The following is a 12385-nucleotide window of genomic DNA, read 5'->3' on the forward strand; positions in this document are numbered from 1 at the left end:
AGAACGATGTTAGTTCCTCAAAGGACAAACAAGGAACTATTGTTGGGTAAAAAGCATGGGAGAGAAAATGTTAAAAGAGGTACGGGAGGGAACAAAGCAGGGACTGTTGGTCTGTGGAGCCCAGCAACCAGCAGATTGCTGAGGTCATGTTGATGGTCTGACTGTTCATCAAAGACCTCAGAAATCCTGCCCTTTTTTCTGAGCTGAGGATGCTGAAAATCTGACCCAGATTTTGTTTTGAAACTCTTCTCCCCTGAGTCTTAAAAATATCCAACACGTTGAACATCCTGTTAAAAATAGAGTCCAAATGAAAGGTAAGAGCCTACAAAAATGTTGTCATAAAGCTTAATCATCAATTTTCATCTGCTTTGGCTGATATGACCTCACCAAAATTAAGGGAATTACCTAATTATTGTACCACCAATAATGCTGAAAAGCTTTGGAAGACTTCATAGGCAGAAAGGAGAGTGTTCAGCCCAATCTTTTGTCATCCACAGTATCCAATAATACGTCAGAATAAATCACTAAACATCTGGTTTGGCATTCTGGTTACATTTAAGTAAATAATGAGACTCCCACTGACAGAGAATGAAGACATCAAATAGAACCATGATCACTAAAGCTCTTGGAAAGAATGAAGTTTGGTAGATGAAATGGATCTGTGTTCTTTAAATAGAAGTACAAAATTATGCCATTTTCTCTATCCTGAAAACACATTTGCATCTGCTGTAGCAGGCAATTACTCCCATTTTCTTTAATGTAGCTTCTTATACATGTAAAGTTAAGCAAATCCATACTATGTGCAGGATATGGACCTTAAGGATTCATGGCCATGGTGCAGGTCTAAGAAACCTGGATTTCAGGGTAGCAGTTGAAGAGCTTCATTTGAACAGTCTGGGAAAGGGATGTGGCCACGTGTGCCTGAAACTGGAAAAAAAAAAAGGAAGGCAAGGGTAAGCGGTAATGTAGTGAGCAGGGACATGTTTCCAGTAAGATGCCAGAGAGATTGGTTTTCAGTTTCATCTTATTTGACATTATCTTTAATGGCATGGAAGAAAGAAAATAGCATGCTTCATAGATGGCATTTAAGTATGAGGGAATCACAAATAACAGTGAGGAGAGAAATGCAATTCAGGGCCAGTAGGGAAACCTACTTTGAGTTTGAGGAATAAGCCTGTGCTGAGATTGCCGGTGTTTGCATCCCTGAAAAAGAGAACAGAGAATGAAAGAGTGGAAACCAGCTTTGCTCCAAACCAGATGAATTATTACAGTTTTTCCCATTTCTATTAAATGCTCAAACCAATGGCAAGCTTTACATTCATTTTAAGCTGTCCATATACTTTTAGGTTCCTACTTTTAGCTCCGAACTATGTAAATGGTCCCGAGTGAATGGTACTGTGGCAGAAAGAGGAATTCGGGAGTAGCCGGAGTCTGGGGTTATACAACTGCTGAAACAGATGAAGGTCACTTCAGAAACAGCCAAACAAGTTCAGCTAATTTCAGGGCTCACTGGCTTTTGTCTCCTTACTGTCATGACTAGGTTGCCAATTTGTTTCAGGGGGCTTTGGATTTGCTAGGAGGGAGGAAAAAGGGAGGAGGTTGAATGTGCTGAGGGCTTTTATTTGCTTCTTATTTTTAAAGTGCACTGCCAGCATGGCTTAGCTCGCAAGATCGGGAACAGTTTAGCGTATGGATCCCTTTACCTCTAGCAGGCTGACTTTAGGCCAACTCAGATCAATGATGTCTAAAAGTCATTACCATCTGATGCCTGCTAGGTGGGCTATGTGAAATTACTTTCAACACAGCGGCGACTGACAGGAAAGCAGGTAGTTTTCTTGGAATATGTAATGTTAGGATGACATTGATGCAATTGTTGTACAAACAAGATTAATAACTAAAGCTACCAGCAAGCCCCAGGGCAGATATCCATTGCATCTGTCAATTCTTGCAGTTTGCTACTATTATGTCATAAGATTTGTATTCTAGGCAATGGGTATATTCAGCGATGGGGCTCCTGGTGCAAAGAGCCTTCCTGCTGCCGTGGCTGGTTTGCTTCATGTCTCGAGCTTCCAGTCAGCATTTGCAGTGTAAAACACAAATGTGTCCAATGTAAATACTGAATTAATATGTTGCTACAGATGCATCATTAACTTTTTATTAGGAGATGTGCTGTTTTACCTGCTTGTGTGGGCGGAAGTGTCTGAAGCCAAATTTGCTGTTGTTGGTTTAAGTTTAAAATTTAAGTACGTAAGTACATATAAGTACATAAAATATGTATGGGTTGTAGAAAAACACAACATTGTACTGTCTAGTGTCTTTTACATGTCAAAATACTTAAGTACTGTAGATCTATGGGAACATTCCAGTCTGCAAAGGGGTAGGGCTGGATTTCAAGAATATCCATTTACTTAAGTGATGTTGTCTCTTGTTAAAAAGTGGAATTGACGTGGTTTGATGCTGTTTTTATAACTGCATGGGAAAAAGCAATGGAGAATATGCATTGTTAAAATAGCCCTGCATTGGGCAAGAGATGTGTTAGATTCTCAGGGTTTAGTAGGTGGTCTAATATTTATTTGCCTTTTGCAACACACGTTAATCTGCAAAGGCTCTGTCTAGTTGAATCTACATCTTGTTGAGCAGAAAATAATTACCCAGAGCTTAGCAAAATCCAGCTTTCACAAAGGAGCCGCTTGAATATGGATTACTTTGTGCAGCCTGGGCGACAACTGTAGACTGTTTTCAGGTTTCTTTATCATCACTCACATTTGTTTCTAAGTTTTCTGCCTTTGCAGTTTTCTTTCCCTTCCTAAATTCCCATTTTAGCATAATTTGTGTTCTTAAATCATCAGCATCTCTCAGAGGCTATGTAAAGCACCTCTCTGTGTCCCTGGCAGTGGATTTGCTCTTGCCTAAACCACCCTTTTTCCCGTACCCACCTACGCCACCAGACTACAGGAATTTGCCGTGTTCACGCGGAACTCTCAGATCTGCAACCACAGAGCAGAAACGCAGGAGCAGAGCACATCTTAATCTGACAGCCGCCTCCAGACACTGACTGACACAGGGCAGAGACAGGGAATAACACTTGAGTGCACCGATTTGCCCAAGCTGCCTTTCCAAAAGGATGTCTAGTCCCCTCTGCCTCTTTCCATATGGCAGCCCTGGAGGGCATGTTTTCTTAGGGCTCAAAAGCCTGCTGAGGCTAGGAAAAGGTTGTGCTTCTCTATCCAGACAAACATGCCCCGCTTTCAGGAATTCCTTCTGGCTATTCCTTTCATTAGGACTTTAATAGTATCCGAGTTTTCTTGTGGATGACTGATCCCATCTCTGGTAGTCAGAGGCCCTCTGTACTTCTGTTTTTATTAGAGGTCAGTTTTGCTTGGCACAGTGACAGGAGTTTCTAATAGTGTTTGCGGAGCAACACATTCATTTTTTTTAATAACCTGCTTTACTGATGTAAACATAAATCCAGATTTAATCAGAATTTTTCCTAGGATGGCATTAATCTTCATATTTAAATAAGTGCAATGTTGTTTTATTTCACAGCTTTAAAAATAAAAATAAACACCTATCCAATAAGGAAGTCAGTGTTGCTAAAAGATGATGGAATGGCATGTCAGAAAGTAAGAATTGGAATAGTTTGTTGTGTAGATTGCGCGAGGCCATAATCTATAAACCACAATCGATTAAAGTGATATTGAAAATGGTAGGGCAGGAGGTGGAAACTGGCAAGCCAAGGTCCCTGATGTGGAAAGGAAAACAAGGTGAAAATCCTCTGTCTGTGCACTGCTTCTTTCCAATAAGTTACATGTGTTTGGCTCATAAATGGACTTCAGTTTTAGAGGTTGTTTTACTCCATGGCTTTAATTTATGCATTCAAAACAAATCATGTGCAGAGCAGCAATCACTGATGCTAAGCATGTGTGGGTGATAAATTACACACGCACACAACACTCACACACTTCAACTTCTCTGCATCTGTGTCCAATATCAAATGCCAAAGTACCAAACCTTGTCTGTCCAGATTAACATCAACTCTAGCCCTCACAGTGGTGGTACCTGTGAGCTGTAGTACGCTATTCCTAAGCAGTGCCCTGCTCCACAAATAGCCCCATTAATTGCTTATGAAATACATGGCTACTCGTCTTGAGGAAAGGGCAGTAGCATCTGGCACGGAATGTGTTGTATTCACCAGCTGAGAAATGAAGCTGCTACTTGACCAGCGTCTGACTAAAGCAGCTCAGTTCCACTTGGCTTCTCTTCTCAGTGGGGAAAGATAATGGATTTGTACAGATCACTAATTCATCTCTGCAGTTTGAATTTTTAAAGGTATCAAAATTAGAGGGATTGTTTGAAGGTCTGGTGCTTTTTTCCCCTTTCTAATCTTATTTTCTTAAGCCACGAACATCCTTTTGATTCTTATTCTTCTCTTTTCATGCCATCTGTAAAAAAAATCTTCCTTGCACGGGCTATTGAGGTTGTCAGTAATTATGATTTGGTTGGCTGGAAGCTAAAATGATGATTTGTTTAGTTCATCCCCTCCGCAGGTTGATAGCAATGGGACAGTAAACCAACCTCGTTAGGAAATGTCTGTCTGCCAAACACAGCCTCGTGCTTGCAACTAACAGACACAGCTTATTGCTTGCAAAGGGCTGTTCCCTCGGAGTTACCTGCTCGAGGAGTGCAACCAACCAGTGTGAAATTCTAAGGTCTTATTCCCCAAAAAGAGCAAGGTGAACTCTTGTGCTGCCCATCCTCATGAGATGCTGAGCACAGACGAGCGTAGGTTGCTCAGTGCCTTGCAGGATCAGGCTTATAAATGTTTGTACCGCACCGGTTGATAGCACTGCTATCTCTGTGCCTCTGAGGAACTAACTGGTGATACTCATGGGGGTTTAAATGACTGGGTGTTACGAAAGTTATCGTACGTCCCTGGCAAATATGATGTTCACTGCAGGTTCCAAACTCATCAGCAAAAATGCAGAATCCTCTTTGGGCACAGTGACAGGGTTTTGTTAGCAAAGAGTTTAGGAAGGGAGTTTCTCAGTCTTTGGGTCTAGAGCCCTGCTTCTGCAGATCGTCACATCCTGTCATTCCATTCCCATTTGCTTTTAGTCATCAAAAAGGAGTGAGAAAGAGGTAAATGAAAAGAGAGGGAATGAAAACTAGCAGCGCAGGCACATACTGACAGATGAGAGGAGCAGAGTCCTTCGGTGTGAATGCTTTGGATGACAGTTTTGTGGCTTTTGGTGCAAAATGGCACATTTTTGTCTCTTCTGTCTGGTAGTAAAAATGGGTAGAAGGTCTAGTAATTCTGTCTTTCCTTTGGTCTCTCGAAGCCTAATCTCTTGGGTCTGGTTCTATTGATTTGGTGATCCATTTATTACACACTCTAAAGCTTTTTAACTCTCAGGGAAAAATGACCAAAAGATGAAGGTACCTAGACCCAGAGCAAATTATAGGGGATACAAAAAACTTCTGAACTACAGATGTTTAGGCTTTAATGAAGATTCTGAAAGAAGACCTAATTCAGGCTAATAGAAAAAAGGAGATCTTGGGCAGGACCAGCATCTTGGAAGCAGAAGCCTTTTTACAGCACATTGTATTCATGAAGGCTCAGCACCACCAGGCTTCAAAGGCCCTGTAAAACCTCTTTTGAGTCATAGGTAAGAGTTTCCGTTGACTTCAGTGGGCTGCGGGTAGCGCTCCACTTGCAGAGTCTTAATCCTTTGTGTTATCCCAGATCATTGCTGTAGAAATGATTGCAACAGCCAACAACAGGGAGGCTTACAGCTCCCAGACAGCAGGCAGCAGGTGAGCTCTTATGAGTAAGATCTTATTTTCATGCAAATGTCCTTGGTAAGCGAGAATAAGGAACCGGAGAGAAAAATACCTTGAATAGGAGATACAAATGGAATTGTTTTTCAATTGAGCGTTGTCAGTGTATGCCTTTATGCCTCAGATAAGACATTTATTGCGAGGCAATGAATTAAAGTGAATTGCTATTGATAGTAATGCCCTGTCATAATAAATCCAACCTCTTAGATATCCATCAAGAGGTATTCTCCCGAGTCCTCACTGAATGCGCTATGGTTAGTAGACGGCCAGAGGGGAACTGGGGGCACGGACCATGTGGTATCATCACCATCTTGCTTCCACAAGTATCCCACTTTGTAGGATTTCATTAACTAAGTCATTAGCATTAATATAGCCAGTGTTAACCTGCTATGCTTGGGTAGTCTTCTGGGATAATGGGTTCCCTCTACCTGTGTGAATTATGATGGGAGACAATCATAAGTGTGTCATAAGTTCCTTGAGGCATTCCCAGCCTGCCACTGGGGACACCTAAGTGTGGTGTTCCCTGTGGGTATGGTACGTAGTCTGGCCCAAGTGAGCCAGTGGCAGAAGTCCCATTGCCTTTGAAACATCAGAACTTCATTATAGCTTGTAAACTCCTTGGTATCTTAATTTCACAGTATTTACACACTGCCCGGTGAGACTTTGGGTCCCCTGGCCCCTGTGAGACTTTTCAGTGGTATCATAATGCGAAATGGTATTTAAACGTAAACATTTCAATTTATTTTGTGTTCTGAGCACAGGGAAATGCTGTGATATCTTTATGTTTTCCACACCACGGTGCCTGATCTGCTAAGAATAGCAGCATATTTCTGATGCATTTTGATCTGGGCGTACCTGTATGCATATATATATTTGGTTTTTGGTGTGTGTTTGCTGGTGTGGTTTTATCTTTTAATGACATAAATAAGGACATATATTCTAACGATATCGTAAGGATATAAATTAGGGTGGATTTTGAAGTGTTCGCTTGAAGTGTTCACTTAAAGTGTTTGCCAGAAATGGTGTTCTCTTGCATTAATGCACATTGTAATGCTTTTTCTGCTTACAAAAAGAAAAAAAAAAAGCAGCAAATTGTGTGTGAGTAAATACGGTCCTCCTCACCCTTAAGTGTATCGCTGTCAGCTGATATAATAGGCTTCTCACCAGAGTTGAGGCAGATGAGTGGGCTCCCGATCCTGAAGGGAGGCAGACAGCATAGCTATTTTGTTTTTAGATTTCAAATGGTTTTGAGGGCCTGCCTTCAGACGGGGAGAATTCCCGAGCTTTGATGGCTGTTAAATTATAGAGTGCTCGTTTTGACAACCCAGCGGAGCCCGGGCTGGGTAGGAATTCATTACACCCAGGATGCAGAGCGCAGGGATGGCACGGGATGGCCATAGCTCCCTACCAACAAGCTCCGCACCGGGCTTTTGCCAGGGCCCAGCGCGGTGGCCTTCTGGTGGTGCTGCAGCTCAGTTACTGATGGCCCATCAGCTGGGGGTCAGTGGGGACACAGGGGACCACAGGCTGTGACTGTGATTCATTGAGGGCAATGTTAGGGATCTGTAGCTCGCCGCTCTCAGCCAAGAGCAGCACATTAGCTACATGACATACATTATGACAGTGCCAGCAAAGTGGTCAGTGCCTAACCGGGATATATTGCAGCCTGCGGAGTGGCTGAGGGCTGCAGCACAGAACATATGGAGATTATTTCCTGAATTTATGCAGCACATGTTTTCCTATAAATTAAATTCAGGGAAAATGTGTATCATAATAGGGTGATGCTCACAACAGCCTTCCCTGTTATGAATTACAATGACCTCTCTCAGCTTGCTGGGTGCCCAGCGAAATGGCTTCATGCAGTTGGAAACAATAGCATTTACGTGGTGTCAGGGTCTGAAAGCCTGACCAAAAGGCTCTCTAACTAAAAGCAGGGTTTTTCTCTTCCCCCCACCTTCCCTGTGGCTTCTTTCATTCTTATTCTTCTCTCTAGAAACTCCCCAATTTCCTCCTGAAGGGCTGAGTTACTGAGAGACTGGGCAGATGCCCCAGTGTCTGCTCCGTAATTAACTGGGCGCTGCCCTTGCTGAGGGGCTGCTGGATGGCAAGGGCAGCTCTGGACGTGGCATCAGCCCCACTTCATGAACGAGGGCTGTGTGGGTTGCCAAAACAGCAGGATGGGGGGTCCGTAGAGAGAATAATAAGCAAAGCAGCACGTGTCCCTTCTGTGTCCTTGGACTGAGGATCCTAAGTCTTTTCTAGGCAAATATTTGATGTTCTGTTGCCTGGGGCTGGGACAAAATCATCTTTGCCTTTTCCTTGGGTGTGTTGAAGCAGCTGAAGGAAAAATGTAGTAGACAGTCATTGTAACTACCTTCCTAAAGCATGAAAGATAAAGTTATGTTTCCTAACAACTCTATGTGTGAAATCTTTAGTAGAGGAAATGTTGGAGCTGCCATGTAGGAGCAAACTGGAAACTCATAATTAAAATATAAATATATACATATGTGTCTGTGTGTGTGTGTATACACACACACATACACACACACACACAAAGCAATGGGTACCACACAGCAAAACAATCCAGGGTTTGCTTTGGGGCAAATTGCTGTGTAGTCAGTACAGACTGATAGAGTGTTTTCAGCTGTGCTTAAGGGACTTGCCTTTTCATTTGTGGCTGATTACAGGCTAATAGGATTTCAAAGATTTCTGGGACGGAACAGGTCACATCTCATTGCATTTGATTCTTCTTTTTTTTTTTTTATGTTTCATTTATCATACTGATACCTACCCTTAGAATAAATTTTATTACTCTCCTGTTTAGCTTCTTGAACAGAATTTTTCCCCTTGGTCCCTTGCTGCTGTCTAATTGGCAGTTTTCAAATCATTTGGGACTTCTGGAAAGATCCTATCAGCTTTTTGTGTGGTAGAAGAGAATGGATCATTGGAATAAAAAAACATGTTGCAAATCTTTTTAGGTTTAGTCCTCTCTTCTTCGTCTTTCACTAATACATGCATGATGTGGCTTATACTGTTATGTTTTCGTAATGAAAATTAACAATTTGAAAGCAACTCATGGGAACAACCAATACAGCTGAATTTTATCAGTACAGACTAATTCTGTGACTGACCTTCTCTGTTTAGCAGCAGTAGTAACCCTAGTTATTTTTCTTTAGCAGCTCACATGTTGGAAACACACACTTAGCCTGTAAATATGGATTCGGGAGGAAAATGAATACAGCAGTGTTCAAAGCAGCCAAAAGCTTAGAAATAATGTTCTGCTGTGACTTTTCCAAACTGACATCTTGATGTTGGGATTATAAATGAAACCATTGTTCCAGCAAAGGCCAAGACTAATAGAAAGCCTTTATTACTGGTCCATTGGCTAATTCTGCTTGTCTAACCCCTTTGGATGGACACAGTGTCAGAAAACATACTCACAGAGGTTGCTTTGTGTGAGATTTGGCCTGCTGAGTGATTACATAGGGGCACAAAGATATCTCAATGACAAGTGTTCTTTGACTAAAATTTGTAAAGTCATTTTCTTTCCCTAGGCCTTGGAGAGGAGTGAACTGATTTTTAATCTACAGCTTCTATGAGTGATATTTGCTTTGTGTTCTATCACCCTTCTATTCAGCCGTTCTCCCCTTCCAAGCAGGTAAACCTCTGCTTAGAAGAAATTGTTTCTTCTGCTGAGCCTCGGTGCAGTTGACAGCTGTCATATACAAGCACTATACTTGAATACGTGTCTTTAGAGCTAGACAGTCTTAAAGAGCTTTAATCTTTTCTCTTTGCACATGCAGGGAATGCCTAGGAGCCAGAGACCCCTATTGCGGCTGGGATAACAAGCAGAAGCGATGCACCACCATTGAGGACAGCTCCAACATGAGCCTGTGGACTCAAAATATTACTGAGTGCCCAGTAAGTGGAAGGAGTGGAAATAGTTTATATATACTGGTGTGTGAGTGAGTGCGTATGTGTAGAAGGGGGAGAGAAAGTGAGTGTGTGGCAGCCTGATGAGGACTGGCTGTTAGGGGAGCTTGGAGAGCCAAATATCTGTGCACAGCCACTTGTTTAGAGCACAGAGACCCCAAATGTATTTGTTCGCTCCAAAAAGGGCATGCCAAAGCAGGCATTCAGTCCGCCTCATCCCCACCCATGCCTTAAGAAGATTGGATCATGCTGTTGGGTTACTGCTGAAAACCGTGTAAGCCCCAGATGAAAGTTGAGCTTTCTCAGGGCTGCTCCACTGTTGGTACCATTCGCTTGGCTTCCCGGCAGGTCAGGGAAATCAGAATAGCTGATGTACAGCATCCTCAGGCAGCATCCAGTTCATTTTCCTCTTGGCTCCCTGAGTGTTGTGTTGCACTGGCAGGAAGAGGCATCTAGGGAGCAGCAAAGAAACAGGGCATGGATGGATGGTTTGGAGAAGGAACAAAAAGATGCATTATGTACAAGAGAACAAGAGGGAAGGGGAGAATGTATGCAAGAGAGGGAGCATGAGAAAAAGAGTGTTCAGTTCTAAATTTAATTTAGCAAACCAAAGCATGGGTGGGCATGAGGAGGACTGAATGCTTGCTTTGGGATGCCCCTTTTGGGCAAAAAAATAGATCTGGGGTTTCTGTGTTCTACAAAAAATCTATGTGATATTTCAAGGAGATGGTCTTCTTTCCTAGCCCTGGTCTCCATCAGATGCAGCGGTTAAAAACATGTGTCTCTGCGTGAAATCAGTTTGAGTTGGCTCACCAGCTCCCTTCCCACCCACCCATCCTCCTCTGACGACTATCCAGTTCCTGGCTGTGCTGCCCAGAAGCCGTCTGGCCAAATTTAATTCCTGCCTTCTGTTATCATGCTGCTTGAACTGTACCTGCAAGGTGGTTGGGGAGGAAAACCAGTCTTGTTAAATAAATTGGGGGCGGGGGGAGAAATTCTCATTAATGTCCGTCGTTATTATCTAACGTCAATTAGCATGTTAATACTTCTAAATCCAGTAGATAGAAAGAGAAGACTGGATGGGTTATATCTTCAGTATGCTATTTCTGTCTGGAGGTGCTGGGATGTTTATTCCCCTTATCTTCCTTACTTCTTAGATATTTTCCCAGGAAATATTAGTCATTACTTCAATCCATCCTCAGCTTGGCAGGCTTAAGTTTTTCACTGCTGGATTCAGAGGCTTGTGTGTTTATAACCCTCCTGTGTTGAACTGGGATGCAGTGCTTCTTGATTGCCCATGCTGTTATCTCGTCCTGCTTAATGCCTGTGTCTGTTGATAGGTGCGTGAGGTGTTAATCCTCTAGTTTGAGCATGTCTGCTGTGGTGCACACTAGGGAACAGGCTACTCCAGATCATTGTTTCAAGGTCATAAAAATCCAGTGCAGAATATTCAGGAGCTTTGGCTGGGTTTTGGGTGCTAGTTTTGCATTTGTTTTAGCATTTCCGTCGTAGATTATTTTCTGTTTAGGTGCTCTCATTCTGGCGCATACATCAGCCTTGTTCTCTTCAACTGATGGGCTGCCAAGCTGTTTAAAATCCACATGCAAGTGGATTCTTTCTCCTCTGCCCCTTGTTGGAATGAATTCAGCTCTGGCATGGAGTGGGATGGCTCATTTAAGCACCTACATCAGCAACATCCAAGTATTTCCTTGTGTTCAGTGCAGGATAAAGGTTGTAGTGAACAGGGGCAAGAGTCTAGGGCAGCATGTGCAAATGACCAGTGGAAAGGTAGGGGAATGCAGTGACCCAATGTTGAATTTCACTGTTGAAAAAGGCCTGCCTGGGAGTTTAGTTGGATGAGTTACTGTCTTAAGAAGTCCTGGCTTTTCTAACCCCACTTTCCTGGGCTGAGCACCAGGCGCTCAGCTGTGCTGGTACAGCTGTAGGTGAGATCACACTCAAGTGTGACATGGCATAGATTAAAAGCACCCCTCCCAAATAAGCTTTTCCTAACCCAGATAATGTCAGTGAGCTCTTCTGCAGCCTAGCCCGCAAACAGATGTCCTGGCACAGCTGAGAGACTGGCATGCAGCAACTTTTAAAGCCAGAACTGGCATATTATTGAATTATATCCTACAGGGGCCAGGCATTTGTGTGAGTCAACCACAACACTAACACAACTTGACTGCTGCTCTTGTGCAACCATGCTTGTTCAGCGCTAGTCTGAACATCTTTGTACGGCACTGCATTGTACCACAGATTCCTGCTCTCCAGCTGTAATATTAAGGGACCTTAGACAAAGGGTTAATTATACAGTGTTAACATAGTACCTTGGGCAATGGTTAATTTATGTTATTAGCAGGTAATGCCCAGAATCTCCTAAAGGTTTGCTGCTAAGGTTGCAATGTCAAACATTTTAATATTAAGAAGTGGTAAGACACAAATTGCACAAGCTGCTCTTTTCCCTGCTTGTGCATGTGTCATATCAGGGAGTCCTGAATACACGGTTGCATGCTGTTTCTTCTTAGGCTTGGGAGAAGGGAGGGAGGTGCCTCTTGGTGTTAGGAAAACTGAAAAAAGGCACAACCTACTTTATAATATCTTACTGATGCCA

The 12385-nt window shown here is 42.8% G+C and overlaps 1 protein-coding gene across 1 annotated transcript in view; it reads left to right on the plus strand.

Annotated features, from left to right (window-relative positions):
- Positions 1-12385, plus strand: part of SEMA5B (sema domain, seven thrombospondin repeats (type 1 and type 1-like), transmembrane domain (TM) and short cytoplasmic domain, (semaphorin) 5B) — a 136090-nt gene that overhangs the window by 86979 nt on the left and 36726 nt on the right. The window contains exon 11 of the mRNA XM_009887274.1: positions 9642-9759. Within this exon, the coding sequence (XP_009885576.1) occupies positions 9642-9759 (118 nt within the window). The remainder of the gene's footprint in view (positions 1-9641; positions 9760-12385) is intronic.

The sequence above is a fragment of the Charadrius vociferus genome, unplaced genomic scaffold (assembly GCF_000708025.1).
Source record: "Charadrius vociferus isolate BGI_N301 unplaced genomic scaffold, ASM70802v2 scaffold385, whole genome shotgun sequence".
Taxonomy (NCBI): Eukaryota; Metazoa; Chordata; class Aves; order Charadriiformes; family Charadriidae; genus Charadrius; species Charadrius vociferus.